We start from the raw sequence: 19,494 nt of genomic DNA, 5'->3' as shown, positions 1-19,494 counted from the left end.
AATGGCAGCATATTTGATTTGCGAGCAACAATAGAAGATTATCAGTGAAACTTGGAATATAGCATCTGAATCAACCCGAGATCATAACACTGCTTCCAGAGGCTTGAACAGTGAGCACTATACATGACGGGTGCATCGCTTTGGAATAGGGTAAATCTGGACTCATCAGACCACATGACCTTTTCCATTGCTCCACAATCCAATCTTCATGCTCCCTAGCAAACTGAAGTCATTTTTTTCTGATTAGTCTCACTAACAAATGGCTTCCTTGTGGCCACACAGCTGTTTAGTCCCAATCCTGGAAGTTCTCGTCACATTGTGCAGTGGAAATGCTCTTACTTTCACTATTAAACATAGCCGTGAGTTCTACTGTCGATGTTTTTACGATGTGACTTCAAGCGTTTTAGTGATCTCTGATCACGATCATTCAAGATTTTTTTCCGACCACATTTCTACCATGAAGCTGACGGTTCACCACTATTCTTCCAGGTTTTAACAATGTGTTGGACAGTTCTTAACCCAATTCCAGTGGTTTCAGCAATCTCCTTAGTAGTTTTCTTTGCTTTCATCTTTTCCACGACCATGGGATACATCTTCCGACATGTTGTTTAAGAAATTAGAAGCTACACACTGCATCAGTTAGGGTTAAAAGAATTTTTGCCAGCTGAAACATATTAAATCACTGCAATAACGATCGATCCAATCATAGGCTCTTAAGTATCTGCTTATTTAAATCCAAACGGTGACTTTTTTTTGGCCAGGCAGTGTATATAAATGAGGGAAACAAAAGGCACCAATTTCGCAGAATGTATAACCCTCATGTCAAGCCAAACCTATATGACTGCCTTCAGTAAAACACAAATTTTGATATATCCTTGCCAGTATTTTCTATGTAATAAAAATGAGGTCAACAGCTGTCCAGCTCCAAAATGAAAAAAAAAAAAAACCCCCACCATAAATGTATCATGAAAGAACATATGCGCTATATTCCAAGTTTTCCAAAGTCATATGATGAATGAATGAATGTTACATTTATATAGCACTATTCTAACACTACACTCAAAGTGCTTTACATTGTGAACAGAGGACTCTCCTCAATATCATAGCTAAGTGAGGGAAACAAAAGGAAATCTGTCCCAGTTGTTATTCGTAGAAAATCTTTCCCTCCACTAAAGCTCTAAAATGGACAAAGTCGCATGAACTACAAAAATGGTATGTCGACGCCATTTTAAGCCATATGCCATTGGTGCTTGCATGTCTCGTCACCAAACGTCATTGACATCAATGGCAGCATATTTGATTTGCGAGAAACAACAGAAGATTATCAGTGAAACTTGGAATATAGCATACAATTCACAACTTGTATTATGTTTTATGGTGCTTTTTGTCATTTTGAAGCTTGACAGTCTCAGTCCCCATTCACTTTTATTATCTGGAAAAGAATAATTTCTTTGACCATTACATTCGTCAACATTTCTCCTTTTGTGTTCCACAGAAGAAAGTCATGCAGGTTTGGAACGACATAAGTCTGAATAAATGACAGAATTTCAAGACATGTAACTGGCAAGTTAACATGCGCATGATGATAGATACCTCAAGACGGTCACTCCTCTCCGGTTCATCCTCCATGAATCGTTTCCTCAGGTCGATGTCACGGTCAGTGGGGAAACCGAGTCGTACCATGCTGTTGAATAGTGCTGCATCAGAAATATCTGGGGTCTCCTTCATCTGTGTGTTTTTGGACAACTCTGCCGCACCTCTGGTCAGGTTGTCTATCAGTTTTATGACCTCTAGTGCCCCCTGGGCTTTTTCTTTGCGCAGGTCTGTGTCAAGACTCGTCTTTCCCAGGCTGTCCAGCATTTCCATGACTTTCAGTGCGCCAGCAGTTTTATCCTTTCTCAAGTCTGTGTCCTGAAGACCAGCGCTGGTCAGAACATTGGCTAAAGATGCAGTGGACCTTCCCTCCGCTGATGAAGAGAAAATATCACATAACATAATTCAACTTCTCAAATCTTTACACTGCAACAGCAGCACAGAAGTTGAATTTTAAGCAGCATATAATACTATAGATGTGCAAATCTACACATTTTCATAATTGACCAGTCAGTGGGTTGCCTGAATGACTAATGGAGTAATTGGTCTTAAGGAAGCCCTGTATGATCAGGCTGATTTGACTCCCCATTTAAAAAAAACCCAAAATCATTCAATGCTCATGACAGAGGGCATGATGGCTTGACATGTTACACAACTGCCAAAGATGTCTGCCTGCATGTGAACACAGACAAACATTTAAGAAATATTTTCACTTTACAGCACAAAACTGACCTAAAGATTTATGTATAATAATAGGAACATTGCTCACAGCAGACAAGCTGAAGTCTGACAGTAAATCTCTTAATTTATAAAAAGTAGATTTAGTCACAAAGTGCTACTTTGGTTTTAGGGCTGCAACTTATGATTATTTTGATAATCGATTAATCAGATAAAAAACTAGATTTTATTTCCTGTATTTTATTAAAATGTGTTGTTTTTTTAAACATACATGAAACGGTACTGAAACAATTGACGGTACTGAATTTATGATTCTATAGTCTCGCAAAACTTTAAACAAAGCCTGAACAATAAAAAGTTACGTTTGATTATTATAACTACTACTACTACTACTTTTAGGACATATGCAAAACAGTACTTTAAGGGTGTGTTCACACTTGGCAGGTTTAGTTCGATTAAAACGAACTCTGGTGCGATTGCTCTGTTAGTGCGGTTAATTTGAACAGGTGCGCACCAAACAAGCGGACCGAGAACGCCTGAATAGTGGGTCTCGGTCCAATTCCAAACGAACTCTGGTGCGGTTCGATTGATATATGAACGCAACATGGACCAAAGACGTCTAAACGGACCAAAAAACAGGAAGTAATTTGCCTAATATTGACCTCAAGTATACCTGGTTCTTCTCATCATAAGAGCTATGTTGCCTTTTACAGTTCGGTACAGGTGTCGGAACCGCCGTCAGCCGTCCTTGCAGCATAGCTTCATTTGTGTGTGCAACGGAGGAATTCCTGGTGCTGTTTTGACTCCTTTACACATTTTATTAGCTCTTCGTTTGTTCTCAGCTGGTAAAAATACCACCATATATACATATATAAATATAACGAGCGCATTTCACCCAGCAGCCAGCACTGTTTTGGATGATCGGCAAGTTCCGTCAAAAAATCTGTCCAATCAGGTTGTGATTTTTTCCTGATGCCTTTTGTTTTGTATCTTTAGGTATCATTGTTAAAAATGCCAGTGTGAATGCTAAGCGAACTAGGACTAAATGTATCATTTTCTTTTTTGGTACGGACCAAGAGAACCGAACTACAAGTTTGAACACACCCTAAGTTTAACAAGGAACTGTTCTTTAAAATATAAAATTGGAACTAAAAATCAGCCCGGCAATGGTGACACCAGAATAGAAATATTAATAATTCTGCCCAGCAGAAACTTACATATTTATGTTTTAAATTACTATTGTAAGTTTTAAAATAGTGTCACTGATTACATGTTTCTAAACTATTCTTTTCAAAAATAAATGTGTAATGCTAGTGAATGCTTATCCAGTAAAATTATGTTTGCCATAGTATAAATTTACTTGTGAAATCAGACATTAAATTTGACATCATCAGGACTATCAAATATTAGGATCCTTAGCATTATTATTTTACATTATATTCAACATTCTATACAGTTTAATATAGTACAATCATCTGTAAACGCAGTGCAGTTTCACTTTCGTACTGAAAAGTCGCACCGTTACATATGCTTACATGATGTTAGGAAACCATCTAAAACACCAGCACACTTTGATCTCTAAGACATCAGTGTGACATCCATTAAAGCTGCACAACTGATTACATTGAAACTTAAATCCCGTTATGATGTTGCACGAGTTTAATCAGAATGACTGCAATCGGTTTGATTAATGTGGATGCACGCACTCGCTAACTCAAGTTATGTTTAACGGAGAATCACTTGTGTTAAAGACAAACTGTTTTGCGAAATGGAAATACGCGCCTGATTTTGAATTCGTAATGTGTAGATTATAAAACATAGAACATAGCAGTAAAATATAAGTTATGCACTGGAGAGAAACAACTCTCAAGTGCATATAACAGCACAGGCACTTGGTCAACGCACCTGACGCAACACCCGGTCCACATTAAATTGTATGCTTATTATGATCTTCTTTTTAAGTGTTTATAAAGTGCTCTCGTGCATTGGACAACTTGGGTCATGTTTTTAGCCACAAAAAGCAAGATACTCTAATTCTGACAATGGGCAAGTTTAATGTGGCACTGATGTGGCATTTTATTGACACAGAACAGCCTTAACTCGGTAGCGTAAAGCACAGCACACCATTTTTATCAGTGGCATTTGTTAAGGCAAGCATCACTATTACAACTGCTAATACTTAGGGCTGGGCGATATAGTAAATATTCACAATAATTAATTGCGATGATTTTGCTGTACCTCTTATTTGGCCACTATGTTGTCTTAAGAGAGCGTCAGTCTGATTTCGCGATCCTTTAGGGCTGCACAATTAATCAAAATCTCGATATGATCGTGTCAATATTAACCGCAAAAGGCTTCAATTAAAGACAGAAAAGATGGTCTGTGTGTGAACAGGTGATGCCCTGTTCTGTGTGCATGCGCGTGGCTCATAATACGCTGTTTTCAGCTGCCTCAGAGGTTCATGTGCATTGAGAAAGCAAAGTGCAGCAGAATCACACATTCACACATTAAAATATACAAATAAAAAAATGGGACACATTAGCACAGAAAAGGAGGAGATAATGGTTTTACCAGATTGCTAATGAGGAACATTGTAAACTGTCAAATACACATTGCACAGTGTTCTGCCAAAATAAAAGCTACAGGTGAATGCAAACAAAAATCTGTCCGCGATCCGCGGACATTGACGCTTTTCACCAGTCAATAATTTAGCTCGTTCTCATATTATTAAAGTTGCAGCTAATTATTGAGGCTTACTAACATTTTTAAGCCATGTTGTTCATAACAGTTGTCTGTTGAGGGCGCTATTTTGCTGCTGTTGTTTTAAACAACCATTTCTGCATGATGTCGGTCTCAATAATGGTCATTTTGTATCTTTGGAGTGCAGGGTTTTGGAAAGGGGGCGTGGCTAATTCAACGGCTCAGTCTCATTTAAGTAAAACATCTGAAATCGCTTACAGCACCTTCAATAGAAAAAGAGCATATATTTTTTTTTTGTTTTTGGGGGGTTGTGAAAGTTCCTTTACTGTTTTTTTTTTTTTTTTTTTGTTGTAATTAACATTTTTTATTGATTCAAAGAAAAAAACACAACAGAGAAAAACACAACATATACACACCGAATCAACATTTATCCCTAATTAACATCCCTCCCCAAACACCAACCCCACCCTACCCCAGAGAACACCCCTGTGGTCACATAAAATAATACACACACACAAACAATAAAATAAAAATAAATAAATAAAAATAAATAAATAAAAAATAAAATATATAATAAAACATGCATAATTAAACTAAATGTGTCACTCCTCACCCCTTCCCCTACAGTCCTCCAAAACTGCCAAATACCTACCCCACTTCCTGAAAAATAAGTCCTCCAGCCCCAGCCTTCCATCTATCATCTTCTCATAAGCCGCCACCCTCCCCATCTCCGCACACCACTCCAGAAATGGTGGCGCTCCGTCTGACTTCCATCCCCTTAAAATACTTTGTCTGCCAATCATCACGCCAGTCAGAACCCAATTTATTATATATTTGTCCCCCGAATTTATAACTTCCCCATCGCCCAAAATGCAAAGTCTGGGGCAAAGTAAAATTTGAGTGCCCAGAATGTCACGCAAATAATTCTGAATCTTTAACCAAAAATCTTGGATCTTAAAACATGGGTTGTGTCTCCAACTTCTGATTGGCATCGCCAGCAGGTGGGTGTGTCTTTATGACCAAGCCTATATAATCTAGAGGGGGTTCAATAAAATCTTTGTAAAATCTTAAATTGCATAAGGCGAACCCTTGCATCTCTAGATGCAGACTTGACATTTTTCAGAATCTTAGTCCACACTCCATCCTCCAATACCAAATTCAAATCTTTCTCCCATAATCTCTTAATAGAAGTTAAAGCGCCATCCCCCATACTCTGAATTAACAGGGAGTAGTACAGTGATGCCTCATGACCTTTTCCAAAAGCCACAATCACCTCTCCCAAAGCATCTGCCTCCTTAGGGGGTGTGTGCTACTCCCAAAAATAGTACAAAGCAGGTGGCACAATTGTAAATACCTATAAACTGAGGTCTGGGGATCCCAAAATGTTGGACCAAGTTTTCAAACGATCTCAACACTCCACTTTTATATAGGTCACCGAGTGTAGCAATCCACTCTGGCCAGCAGAAAGGGGACTTGCCAATACATAATCTTGGGTTCTGCCATATGCTCGAGGCAACATTTAAATAACTGTCCAACAATCTGGACACTTTAGTCCATACCGAGTGTAAATGCAAAATAACGGGGTGTAACTTAACTTTTCCGGTAAGTTTGATAGAGATGCTTTGTAATGCCGAAATAGGGGCAAGAACTGCCTGTTCAATAACAAACCAGGGAGGGGCTCTCTCAGGTGGAAGTGACCAATGAGCCAAATGTCTGAGACTGAACGCATAGTAATAAAACAAAATCTTGGGTAGGCCTAGCCCTCCTTTGTCAATCGGCCTATGTAACTTATTAAAATGCAAACTGGGACGTTAACCATTACAAATGAAGGACTTCGCTATGCTATCAAATTGCTTGAAATAAGAGAGGGGGACATCTACAGGGAGAGATTGTAGCAGGAAGTTAAATTTTGGAGTACAATTCAGTTTAATAACATTAACCTTCCCAATCATCGATAAATGTAATGAAGCCCACCTGCCCACATCGCTTGAAAATCTTTTTATTAAAGGGTCAAAATTAACTAAATCAGACAAATTCGCTGGGAATAAAATCCCCAAATACATAATGCCCTGTTCGGGCCATTGGAAGGCGTCCGGCTGGAAAGGTGTTACTGGACAGTACGCTGTCAGAGCCAAAGCTTCGGATTTAGACCAATTAACTTTGTATCCTGAGAACTTGAAAAAGGAATTAATAATTCTGTGGAGGCAAGGCATAGATCTAGTAGGTTCAGAGACAAATAATAAAATATAATCTGTGTAAAGCAGAAGCTTATGCACCACACCTCCCGCCACCACCTCTGGAAAATCATCCTCCCCCTTATCGCGGCTGCTAATGGTTCCAGGGCAAGACAGAACAATAAAGGGGAAAGCGGGCTGCCCTGACGAGTGCCCCTATCCAGAGTAAAATAATCTGAAATTAATCCATTTGTTTATACCGCTGCTACAAGGTGTCTATAAAGTAACTTAATCCAACCAATAAATGTACTCCCGAACCCATACATTTCCAAAATCTTAAAAAGATAATCCCATTCTACCATATCAAATGCCTTTTTGGCGTCAAGTGAGATGGCAGCGACCGGAGACTGATCATTCGCTACTGACCACGTGATATTGATGAGACGCCTGATGTTATCAGAAGAGCTACGGCTCCGAATAAACCCCACCTAATCTATATGTATAAGAGATGTCATAACCTAACTTAATCGGTTAGCCAAAATTTTTGACAATATTTTTACATCTAGTTGGATCAGGGAGATTGGATGGTAACTTTTACACTCGCTTAGATCTTTGTCCTTTTTAAGAATCAGACTGATCCGGGCTTGTGTCATGGTTGGAGGAAGCTTTCCATTCTTTAATGATTCAGTATAAACTTCTAACAAAAGTGAAGCCAGTTCTGTAGCATAGGATCTAAAAAATTCTGCGGCAAAACCATCTGTCCCCGGAGCCTTGCCAGTAGGTAGGGACTTAATTACCTCGTCAAGCTCCTCCAAGGTTATCTCAGAATCAAGAGAGTTGTTTTGCTCAATCGTCAGTTTAGGAAGATCTAATGGTTCCACAAAGTTTCTAATATCTTCATCAGTAGACGAAGATATTTTTTTATGAAGACTATAAAGATCAAGATAGAACTCTTTAAAGGCATTATTAATATCAATGGCTGAGGTAAAAATTTCACCACCAGCAGATTTCACTGAGGGAATGATAGAAAGAGACTCTCTCTGCTTTATATATCTAGCCAAAAGCTTCCCTGCTTTGTCACCCGACTCAAAAGTATGACAGTCTTGCCCTGAATAACCAAAACTCCACTTTCCACGACAAAATAGTATTATATCTATATTTCAATCGGGTCAATTCTCTGAGGCCATCAGCTGACATACGGCGCTTCAGCTCTGCCTCTGCACTTTTAATATTCTCTTCCAACTCCACGAGTTCTAGTACTTTGGATTTTTTGATGAATGAGGCATACTGTATGATCCGACCCCTAAGAACAGTCTTAACTGCCTCCCAAGCCACGCCCACAGAGGATACTGAGGACCAGTTGGTCTCCATATAAACATTGATTTCAGTCTTTAACATTTGTTGGAAATCAGGATTTTGCAAAAGGGACACATTAAGGTGCCAACTATATGATTTCTTTTCCTCTGTATATGACAACACCTCTAAACTCACCAGGGCATGATCTGAGACTAAGATATTTCCAATTGAGCAATCAACAACAGATGAGGAATTTGGATATATTAAAAAAAAAAAAAAAAAAAAAAAAATCTATTCTAGAATAAATCTAATGGACTGATGAAAAAAATTTATAGTCCCTACCAGATGGGTTCAAAAGTCTCCAAATATCCGTAACACCAAGATTGTTACACATCCTGTGATGCGTCAATGTTGCTCTAGGGGGTTTACACACTTTTGCTTCACTGTGATCAAGGACTGAGTCCATCAAAAGATTAAAGTCTCCTCCCAATATTATATCATGAGGGGTGCCAGCGGTTTGCAACATCCCTTCAAGATCTATAAAAAAGCCCTGATCATCAGCGTTAGGTGTGTAAATATTAGCCAAAATCAACCTTTGCCCTTGAATTTCAGCTAAAACAATAATGACTCTCCCTAATTTATCTTTAGTCTGTTTGAGACATTTGAATTGTAGATGTTTATTAATCAATATAATGACTCCCTTGCTCTTACTTGAGCCAGCACTAAAAAAAATAAAGTCCACCCCATATCTTCCAAAATTTTTCAGCTTCCTGCAGGGAGAGATGTGTTTCTTGAAGAAACACTATATCATATTTCTTATGTTTAAGAAAAGTAATAACCTTCCTTCTTTTTATGGGGTGCCCCAGCCCATTTACATTCCATATGGAGAGAGTACACTCATATTAACATTTGACATTTTGATATTGTAGAAAAAATAAATTGTGTCAAAAACAAAATTATACAGACCACGTTCCCCATTAGTGAAACAATCAAACACTGAACTTCCCCCCCGAACAAAACAAACAGAAAAAAGAAAAACGTGTGCATTAACCCCGTGCACGAAAGCGCCAACCGGCGACAATCCCTCGAAACTCAAAAGGTCCTTGAACGCCTACGAGCCCCCATGACAACTTTGCCATCGGATTGCTCAATTTTGCCTCACAAATTTGTGAGGCAAAATTACATAACAGAAAATACTTTGTAAAATAAACCCCAGCCAATAGGAAGAATGAACACAAAGAACATGTAAATTCATTCACAGAACTGTCTCAAAAGGTGTGATCTTCCACAAAACAAATTCCAGCTGATATAAAACCATTCAGATTCCTCGGACAGACAAACGAATGTTCAGTGAGCCAGCTGTTATGAGTTCAGCAGATGACGTAATCATTCCAATGTCCCGTAAAAATACTCAACAAAACAAACTCCAGCCAGCAGGAGGAATAAGCACGAAGAACGCACAGCTGTTCCAAAGAAGTGTTATTCAATAGAACAAGCTCCAGCCGCTAGGCGGAACCAATACAAAAAGAAACAAAACCGGTATCCCGGTTCCCCGGATGGTCGAGTCAATTCACTCGGAGGCCGCATAAAAGTATATACCATGACTTACACAATCCTTCAACTTTATAAAAGACATCCTTTGTGTGAGCATGTAGATATTTTGTGGTCATCCGTAGTGTCCACTCTCAAACTGGCCGGGAACTTCAATGCAAAAGTAATCTTTCGTCAATTATTTAAGGAAAAGTGTTACTCACAAAACAAACTCCAGCCGCTCAGCGGAGCCAACGCAAAAAGAAAAAAGAAACCAAAATGACGCCCAGCTTTCTCAAAAGCCAAAGTACAGCAACCCACTCACATGAGAAACACCCAATGGTTTACTCACCCATTGATTCAATAAAAGACATTGCCTGATTGGGACATGTAAATAATTTGCGACCGTCCTTCGTTTCTATTCTCAGTTTGGTCGGAAACATCAGAGCAAAAGTGATCTTCCGCTGATGTAAGAGATTCTTACATTCCTTGAACCGATCGCATCTCTCGTCAAACTCGCAAAGTCCGGGAACAAGAAAATATTATGGTTCTTCCAAGAAAGCTTCCCTTTGCTCCTAGCCTGGCACAACACAAGATCTTTATCGGATGATCTCAGAAATCTGGTCAGAATCGATCGGGGCCTATCTCCCTCAGCAAATCTGTGAGCTGGGACTCTGTGGGCTCGCTCGATTTCCAGCTTGTGGCCTGTTATGTCGAGCAGACTCGGGAAAAGCTTGTCTAGGAATTTCACCATATCTCTGCCCTCCTCATGCTCAGGAATTCCAACAATTCGAACGTTATTCCTGCGGCTTCTATTCTCAAGATTTTCAAGCTTTTCAAGATGTTCCAAATCAACTTTGGTCGCGGGCAGATTAGCGGTTAATTCCCTCTCCTAAGACTCCAGACAATCGATTCGTCTCTCAACATCAGTCACTCTTGTAACTAACTCAGAGAATTGTATTTTCATCGCCATAATCAATCGACGTATTACAGCAAGATCCTCCAAGTCAAGATCTTTGTCAGCATCACCGACATGTTGGACAACTGACGCTGGATCACCTCTCCTGCCGCGCCATCCAAATCGAGTCCCCGGTCTGTAGGATTTTGACTTCTTTGCCATGTTTTGCCCCAAAGAGCAAATGTGTGACTGGGTGTATCAAATTTCACCAGATTATAACATGAAAATAATTTAAAATTTAGCAAAGTGTGCAGAGCTCGCTCTCACGTCTGCTTCTTGCATGGCATCACGTGACCTTCCGAAAAAGAGCATTTATTTAAACCAAGCTGCAAAAACGGCTCATTTGAAATTCGTGGATCTTTTAACGTCACATGGACCAAATGCATGTGCATATGCAATGCCTATTTTTCATCACTGCACCCTTGGCCCCGCCCACTGATGCTCAGAGTCAGTCACACAGAGAAGAAGGGCAGAGATCTGGGCCTGTCATGGGAAAACCATCTAAAGTGGACTTACACAGGACACCTTCATGTGCCTGTCTGGATTTAAATATTTTTCTTCATAAATGTGCAGGGCTTTGACCATTATCATACATCTCGCACTTTTACAGTAAAAGATGTGATGTCAAGTTATAACTCTAAAATGGAGACTCCCATTGTGTTTCATTCAGCTGCACTGTCTTGCTGTTGTGCTGTTTTGAAGGCATCCTGGACCGTTTTTGCACCCATCTGTGCTATTTTTAATTTTTGGTCTTTTGTAAACATGCACTTGTTGGACGTCTTTGATTGTTTTGATGTGTTTTCGGCAATGTGCACCGCGTTTTAAGAGCGGTACAAACACAACTTTCAAAAATGTGTGTCATTCTGCTGCTGCCACTGACTGGGAGAAACACGCAGTCCTGTGTGTAAACAATCACGGAAGATGTGAAGACCAGCGTCTCTGCTTTGGCCTGTTGAAGCAGCCCTAAAGCACCACCATGACTGTTTACGTTCGTGTATTCAGAACATCTTAGCGAGGATTGTATGTTTTCAGCTCATATAATGAGCTTGATTGCTTGTGACCCAGTCACAGAAACTGTTATTGAAGGATGGGGCAGTTAAAACATTATTGGACTGGAAATCCATAAATAAACAATTTAATTCATGAATATTTCATATGTTATGACTGTTTGATAGTTTTTGGTACTGCTTGAGTGAACAGTTTAATATATTTAGATGAAATGTGTTGGATGTGGGTTATATGTTAATCCTGAAATTAAATTTTATAAATGTTGTGGTCTTGTCGAGTTTATTCATTTTCTTCGGATTGTGTTTCAAATATGGCTCTATTGGAAGGGCTGCATGATGTTAGCCAGTAACAACAGTAGGAGTTTACATTTGAAGTCTTAAAGGGCCAGACATCTTAAAACCGAGCGTTTCAGACAGAGGGCCAGAGACAGGGTGGAAATTATTATATATGTCTAAATTATGACTTTTTTTTTGCACAAAAACACTTTACTAACAAAACACAAGATGATGTTAAAGTAAAAGTTAAAGTAGAGATCAACAGAGCAGGGAGGACAATTTGTAGTAAAAATGGACTAAAATATTGGGGCCTAGGTAGCTCAGCGAGTATGACGCTGACTACCACCCCTGGAGTCGCGAGTTCGAATCCAGGGCGTGCTGAGTGAATCTAGCCAGGTCTCCTAAGCAACCAAATTGGCCCGGTTGCTAGGGAGGGTAGAGTCATATGGTGTAACCTCCTCGTGGTCGCTATAATGTGGTTCTCGCTCTCGGTGGGGCGCGTGGTGAGTTGTGCGTGGATGCCGCAGAGAATAGCGAAGCCTCCACATGTGCTATGTCTCTGCGGTAACACACTCAACAAGCCACGTGATAAGATGCGTGGATTGATGGTCTCAGATGCGGAGGCAACTGAGATTCGTCCTCCGCCACCTGGATTGAGGCGAGTCACTACGCCACCACGAGGACTTAGAGCGCATTGGGAAATGGGCATTCCAAATTGGGGAGAACATCAGAAAATAAATAAATATATAAATATTAAAAACTAAAATATTGATATTTTCTCACCCACACCTATCAAATCACTTCTGAAGACATTGATTTAACCACTGGAGTCATATGGATTACTTTTATGCTGACCTATGTGATTTTTAAAGCTTCAAAATTTGGGTATCCATTCGCATGGACCAAAAGAGCTGAGAAATTCTTCTAAAAATCTTCATTTGTGGTCTGCTGAAGAAAGTTATACACATCCGGTATGGCATAAGGGTGAGTAAATGATGAGAGAATTTTCATTTTTGGGTGAACTATTCCTTTAATTGCTATATTTAAAGTGTATTAGCCAATAGCGCATTTGAATCGGCTATCCCACTCTCTAGTCCAGAGGTGCCCAAACTTTTTCCTACGAACGGCCAAAAATCAAACCTGATTGAGGGCCTTGTGCCGAAAGTAAACGTTGCATTATAACAAACTCAAGGCCTGAAATTCATTTCTGAAAATGGGAAGAATTCCCCCCTTACACGGCTCATATGGGGGCATTTTTTATCTTTACAAAGGTACATTTTTTCTAACCTTTTTAATGATTGTCATCCTTTTGTCAAATATTTTAAACAATTAATTCAATTTTAAAATGGCATGTTTCAATAATTACAAAATTGCATGATCTCTAAATTACATTGATACTGAAACAAAGCTTTTTTTCTCATTCACATATTTCCAAATATTTTGGCTATTAAATTAACATAGCCTACAAAACTAATACACCAACACAGAGGAGTAGATGACAGCATTACTCCAGATTTGAAAAGAGGAGCTTATAAAATAAACTTATCAACTCCATGCCAATTGAATAAAACAATGCAAAAATAAACATTTAACACTGAACATTAGTCAGAGATATGATTCATACATTAATGGGGTTAATGTTCTAAAAATTATTATATTATTAACGTTTTATTTAACATCAAGGCTATTTAACACATCCAGATATTATTTTTGTTCATGTTATTAACTACACAGTAGCATTTGATAATTTTAGCATGGGAGCACGACACCAAACTTACAGTATGTAGAGTGTGAGAAGCGGAGTGCCCGTCTGTGCGTGTTTATGGCACGAGCATCCACCACTGACACGCCAACATCTGCACAATGGACATCACAAAACAAATAATGTTCAGCGAATATTCAAATGAATATTGCGATGCACTGTATGTATTTGAAACTATATCAGATTGCAGGGGAATTTTTTTTGCCCAGAGGCCCCGTTAATTTCCCACCCTTTTATGGAACTAGAGATGGAGATGTAACAGGTGTTTAAATGTCTCTCTTCACCATGCAGCTTGTATAAAAAACATTTTTGCTATATCTGCCTTTCTTGCAAATGTGCTGCATTATGATTAATGAGGGAGATTGAAGATATGAAGAGGCGGCAAAACTATCGCTCCAACTTCACGCGCTTGCAATGTCAACAGCTTTGTTAATTATAAAAACTAACTACATAGTTTTATCGCATTTATTGCATTTTATAGTTATGTCGAATTAACAGGCTTAAAAAGGTTTATACAGTTCTGTGCAAAAGTTTTAGGCACTTAAGATGTTTCACAAAAACATTTGTCTTAAGATGGTTATTTATATCTTCAGCTTTAGTGTGTCAATAAGAAAAATACATTTTAAACTCCCAAACATTATTTTGCAAATAGAAAAGATTAGAATAGTAGAACAGGGTGCTCTGCAAGAGATGGCGTTGCCCCCACAGAGCCCCCCACTGAACACTGAGTCAGTCTGGGATTACATAAAGTGACAGAAGCAATTGAGCCTAAATAGATAGAAGAACTGTGGTGAATTCTCCAAGAAGCTTGGTACATCCTATCTGCCAACAACCAAGAAAAACTGTATCCAGGTGTACCTAGGAGAATTGGGGCTGTTTTAAAGGCAAAGGTGGCCACACCAAATATTGATTTAACCTTTTTTGTGTTTACTGGACTTTGTATGATGTTAATTAATAAATGAAAACTATTTATGGCATTATTTTTGAAGACATCCTCACTATGCAACATTTTTCAGAAGTGCCTAAAACTTTTGCATAGTACTGAAGATCTGTAACATCTTAAGTTCAGTAACTATGCGACAGAGCATTTACAGCACGCACTTACACTTCTGGCACTGCTGACAGCTGCACGAGAGAGAGGGAGAGATAGAGCGGATTTACTTGCGCAGCTTCTGGAATTACAATTTGATACAAAAATACGTTTATTGATTTGATTTGTTCATCTTATCTATTGGTTTACTAATTTGCAGCTGAACTGTTATGTGAATAAAAGTGTGTGGGAATTTATTAAAATTGTGCGCAATACCCACAATCCTGCACTGAATTTCAGGCCCTGCAAACTGTATTATATTAAAATATGAAAGTTGCCCTGGTTCCCTTTCTTTATGATTTCATTATATAAAAAACATTGCTCTGCAATCTGCTAAATTAATGCAATGAAAAGCTGCCTCAATAGCATTCCTTTTTTTCTTTTCTTCTTGTCATATACGTCAAAGTGGGCCAAATCAAAGGTCATCACGGTCCAACTTTGGCCTGCGGGCACTGGTTTGGACATCTCTGCTCTAGTCAGTGGTATTGGCATCGGCCATTGAAAAACCATCATCATTCTTCTCACCTTCTCTAATTTCCTCATTAAAGGGTTTATTCCTCTGACGTTTTGAGCTTCCTTCAGGAGTGCCGAGTTCCACCTTCCTCTTGAGTGTGCAGGTGTCCTCCACCACATTTGGACTTCCTGCACCAAACAATGTTCCTTTAGAGTTCCTCTTGTTCAACTGAATGAGCTTCAACAGCTCTTTCACTTTCTTAGGATCACTATGAGGGTCAGTCTGCTCTGTGCTCGGGTCGTTCTGAACCTGGAGCTCCTCCACCTTCTGCTTTACCCTCTCTAGAAGCATGGTGAATGCAGTGGGGTTGTAGATGTACAGCCGCATGAAGCTCTCCCAGTTGCTCTTCTGCCTGGGAGCGGGGAAGAGCTTCTCCTTCATGTCGAGCTTTGGGTCGTAGTCGGTCCTGAGACGCTGCGAGGGTTTGCCTTCACGCAAGTTAATGAGGTAATCATACACCTGCTGCTCTATGGCGGCACTGGGGTCAGTAGGGGGGTCACTGCGAGCTTTACTGAGGGCATAGTGGAGGGCGGAGATAAACATGGCATGTTGGGGCATGACAGGATTGCAGGGCTCTGACGAAAGAGGTTCGTAGATCTCCAAACGATAACATGCTTTATGAAGACAAACATGTCAATATAAAACCAAGCATGAGAAATAATAAATAACTGTGACTTGTTGACGTAAGCCCTAAACAAATTCTATGCAAGTATGTAAACGCTAACACTTCTATAGTTTAAGTTACTGTTTACAAACTAAAGCTCGGATGCAGCACTCCTGAGTTCTTCTGGCAATCAAGAAAAGAACTGCTTTCAATGGGTGTTTTGTTTAAATTACGCTGAAAATGCCCCAAAAATGCTGGTTTGGCAGATTTGGGTTTCTTTACATCTTCATCAGGATCAGTGAATCAGGACAAAGGATATGACATAAATTATGATATTTCATGGATCATACTCATTATTCATTGGCCTACTGAAGTTAAAACAGGTTTTGTCGATAGTTCAAAAATAACCTACATATATGTCTTTACTATAAACCATATATATATCCCTTTATAATACATTTATTAACAAAAAACTAATTAGAGAATTTAATGCATAACATTTTATTAAAATCACTTTGCTGCCCATATCCAACATTGAAATGTGCTGCTCAAAAGAACCCGGAAGCACGATCACCTGCGGTGTGACTTCATGGTAATTTCATCTTTTACTGTCGTCTTTTACTGTCATGGGAGAAAAGAAATATTGAAACAACCTTGCTTAGTAAGTCAAAGTTAGTTGAACTCTTGTCAAATCAAGTCACTTTTATTTGTTTACAGAAAAACAGTATTACAGAAAACTATGCTGTAATATCTGTAACTATTAATTATTGTCACGTTTATAGCTAGCTACCTGTATTGCCCCCTTGAACACTGAGGATACTTACAAACTCATTTTAATGCAAGAAAGTGCGTTAAGTTTGTACAACAGAAACGCATGTTTGTATTCACATCTTTGTTTGTATACTTGCATAAAGTATGTTTCTGGCCTACATTCCCAATGTGCTCTGGTGAAATACTCACAGCTCTTTAACACATTACGCTTCTCAGGGTAAATAAAAAGTGCATGTATACATGATGATTTCCAAATGCTTCGGCGCTCTGTAAGATTAAAGTTTGAATTATTTGAAGTATCAAATGTTTTTGACACTAACATTACACCATAATGAGGTCATACCACTTGAGTTGGCCATCTGACTGGCAGACAGCAAGAAGAGAAAACCTCCATCATTCACCATATTCACCAACACCTACACAGACAGTATATAATGATCAGCTGGCTGATGCACAGACAGATACAGCAACACATCCAGTCAAACACTCACCAGCCCCTCCTCCTCCAGTTTCTGCAGTAAAGCGGTCAAACTCTTGGGTGATTTATCCTCCTCCACCAACTCAAACAGACTGCAGTACCTACTGCTTTTAGACACTACAAAAACAAACCAGAGACAGGAGTTAGATTGTATGTCAGCAGGATATGAAATTAGCTCACACATTTCATGCACAGTGGCAGGTCATTTCCCTGCTCTATCCGCCACTGTGGTGGGCGACCTGTAAGACACAAAGCTACACGTTTGAAGAAACACACTTGGTTATATTTTGAAGAACAGACAAAAGAAAAGTCATCAATGCACGTGTCTGGTTCACTGTGTGTTCAAAGGTTCAGTGGCCCTCTGTCGCTCATGAGCTTTATTTGTATTTTTTTTATTCTATTTTATTCAAAGAGCTTTTTTTCAGATTTAGTATCCCTACAATAATATGCTTCAACAACAAAAATATAAGAAATTGACAAATAATATAATCTCAGATTATGTCTAAATGGAAGTAGGTTTTAACATGTTATAGCACACTAAGGGGTGGGCGGCATGCCCAAAGAAATCATGGTATGAGAAGTTATGGTATACTGTCATAGGCTAAAAGCCATTGTAGTGGAACAACATGCAGTGAAGTGTCTATATTCACAATATAGCACGCCCATGCATGCCTTGTTGCTTTTATAAAACAGTTATGACATAATATCAATATAAAAGGAAACAAATTGTCATTAATGTTAAAAATAAAAAATACTGAGTGCACCTTAAAGCATTTAATCATGAACCTGTTCAAGCAATCTGCAAGGGCAGGTTTAACAAGTTGAGTGTTAAATGGGTGCTCAGACCTTCATGGCCACCAGTGTACAGATTCCAAGAGAAGAGAGCTGACGGGATGTTTTGCTTCACCTGCTCCAGATTCATCACTTTACCAATCTCTATCCTCTCAGGTCTGAAACACAGAAGACATAATTCAGTTTTAAAGAGATTTCTTGTGTACAATGGCAATCACTATAGGTGACTTTGTTTAGGATTGGGAAGTGAAAACAGGTTCCAATAATATATTTTTTTTTAAATCAGAACTGTATGATTTTCATAAATTGCCATTCCCTTTTTAACATGCATTCTTCTGACGATGCAAACAGGACACTGTGCTAAAGTACTCTGACAGAAATTCCTGTGCTACCATTCAGCGAAACTGCAACACCACTACTAAATTAACAGTGCAAAACATATAGTGTGGCCAGTTCCCACTTCCTGAACAAACGAATGAGTCGGTTCATTTGAATCTACAGCGGGAAACATACCATACAAACAAAACATAGTAGTATCTCCCTACTAATTACTTTCATCAGCTGGTTATTTTTAGTGAAAGATTAAATGACTAACTTTACAGCCTGTTATCATCTAAACTAAATGAAAACACCCGATGAATCAATGATATAAAACTGTCGAACTACAGAAATCCAAAAGGGACAAAAAATATATATACTTTTATTACTTTTATAAAGTACATAGTGTTAAAGCATGCAACTTCTGATTTTGAGCGTATCTGAAGCTGAAATAAAAGTTAGTGGGAACTTTTAGCTTCAGTTTAGTACTATTTAAAGACCTTACTATTTACCTTATAAATGACTTATTTCATCAAAAGATGGCCCCATTTGTATCTGGGCTAAGCCCTGAATATCCACTGACCCTAGAACCGCCCCGGTTATGTGTACCTATTGAGTAACTATTGGGTGTTTTGATATGGCATGTAGTTAAAGGGTGTGTTCACACTTGGCAGGTTTGGTTAGATTAAAACGAACTCTGGTGCGATTGCTCTGTTAGTGCGGAACAAGTGTGAACATTGCCATCCAAACCTTGGTGCACACCAAACAAGCAGACCGAGACCCCTGAATAGTGGGTCTCGGTCCACTTCCAAACGAACTCTGGTGCGGTTCAACTAATATATGAACGCAGCATGGAACGAAGACGTCTAAACAGACCAATAACAGGATGTGATGTCACAAGATACGACCCTAAAAATCACGTGATTTGATAACATAGAAAGAGCAGTAAGAGC

The 19,494-nt window shown here is 39.0% G+C and overlaps 1 protein-coding gene across 5 annotated transcripts in view; it reads right to left on the bottom strand.

The window, feature by feature from the left end:
- LOC127438244 (protein TASOR-like) overlaps positions 1-19,494 on the bottom strand; it is a 202,226-nt gene that overhangs the window by 79,918 nt on the left and 102,814 nt on the right. For 4 of the 5 annotated variants that reach the window (XM_051693677.1, XM_051693672.1, XM_051693674.1 and 1 more), the window contains 7 exons: positions 18,278-18,381; positions 17,445-17,548; positions 17,297-17,369; positions 17,143-17,220; positions 15,590-16,192; positions 13,991-14,068; positions 1,594-1,967 (listed from right to left, as the gene is read on the bottom strand). In XM_051693677.1, the coding sequence (XP_051549637.1) occupies positions 1,594-1,967; positions 13,991-14,068; positions 15,590-16,192; positions 17,143-17,220; positions 17,297-17,369; positions 17,445-17,548; positions 18,278-18,381 (1,414 nt within the window). The remainder of the gene's footprint in view (positions 1-1,593; positions 1,968-13,990; positions 14,069-15,589; positions 16,193-17,142; positions 17,221-17,296; positions 17,370-17,444; positions 17,549-18,277; positions 18,382-19,494) is intronic. The other variant, XM_051693673.1, reaches the window with a different exon arrangement.

The sequence above is a fragment of the Myxocyprinus asiaticus genome, chromosome 49, assembly GCF_019703515.2.
Source record: "Myxocyprinus asiaticus isolate MX2 ecotype Aquarium Trade chromosome 49, UBuf_Myxa_2, whole genome shotgun sequence".
Lineage (NCBI taxonomy): Eukaryota > Metazoa > Chordata > Actinopteri > Cypriniformes > Catostomidae > Myxocyprinus > Myxocyprinus asiaticus.
The sequence above is the reverse complement of the archived record's forward strand: the minus strand, read 5'-3'. Positions and strand labels throughout refer to the sequence as shown.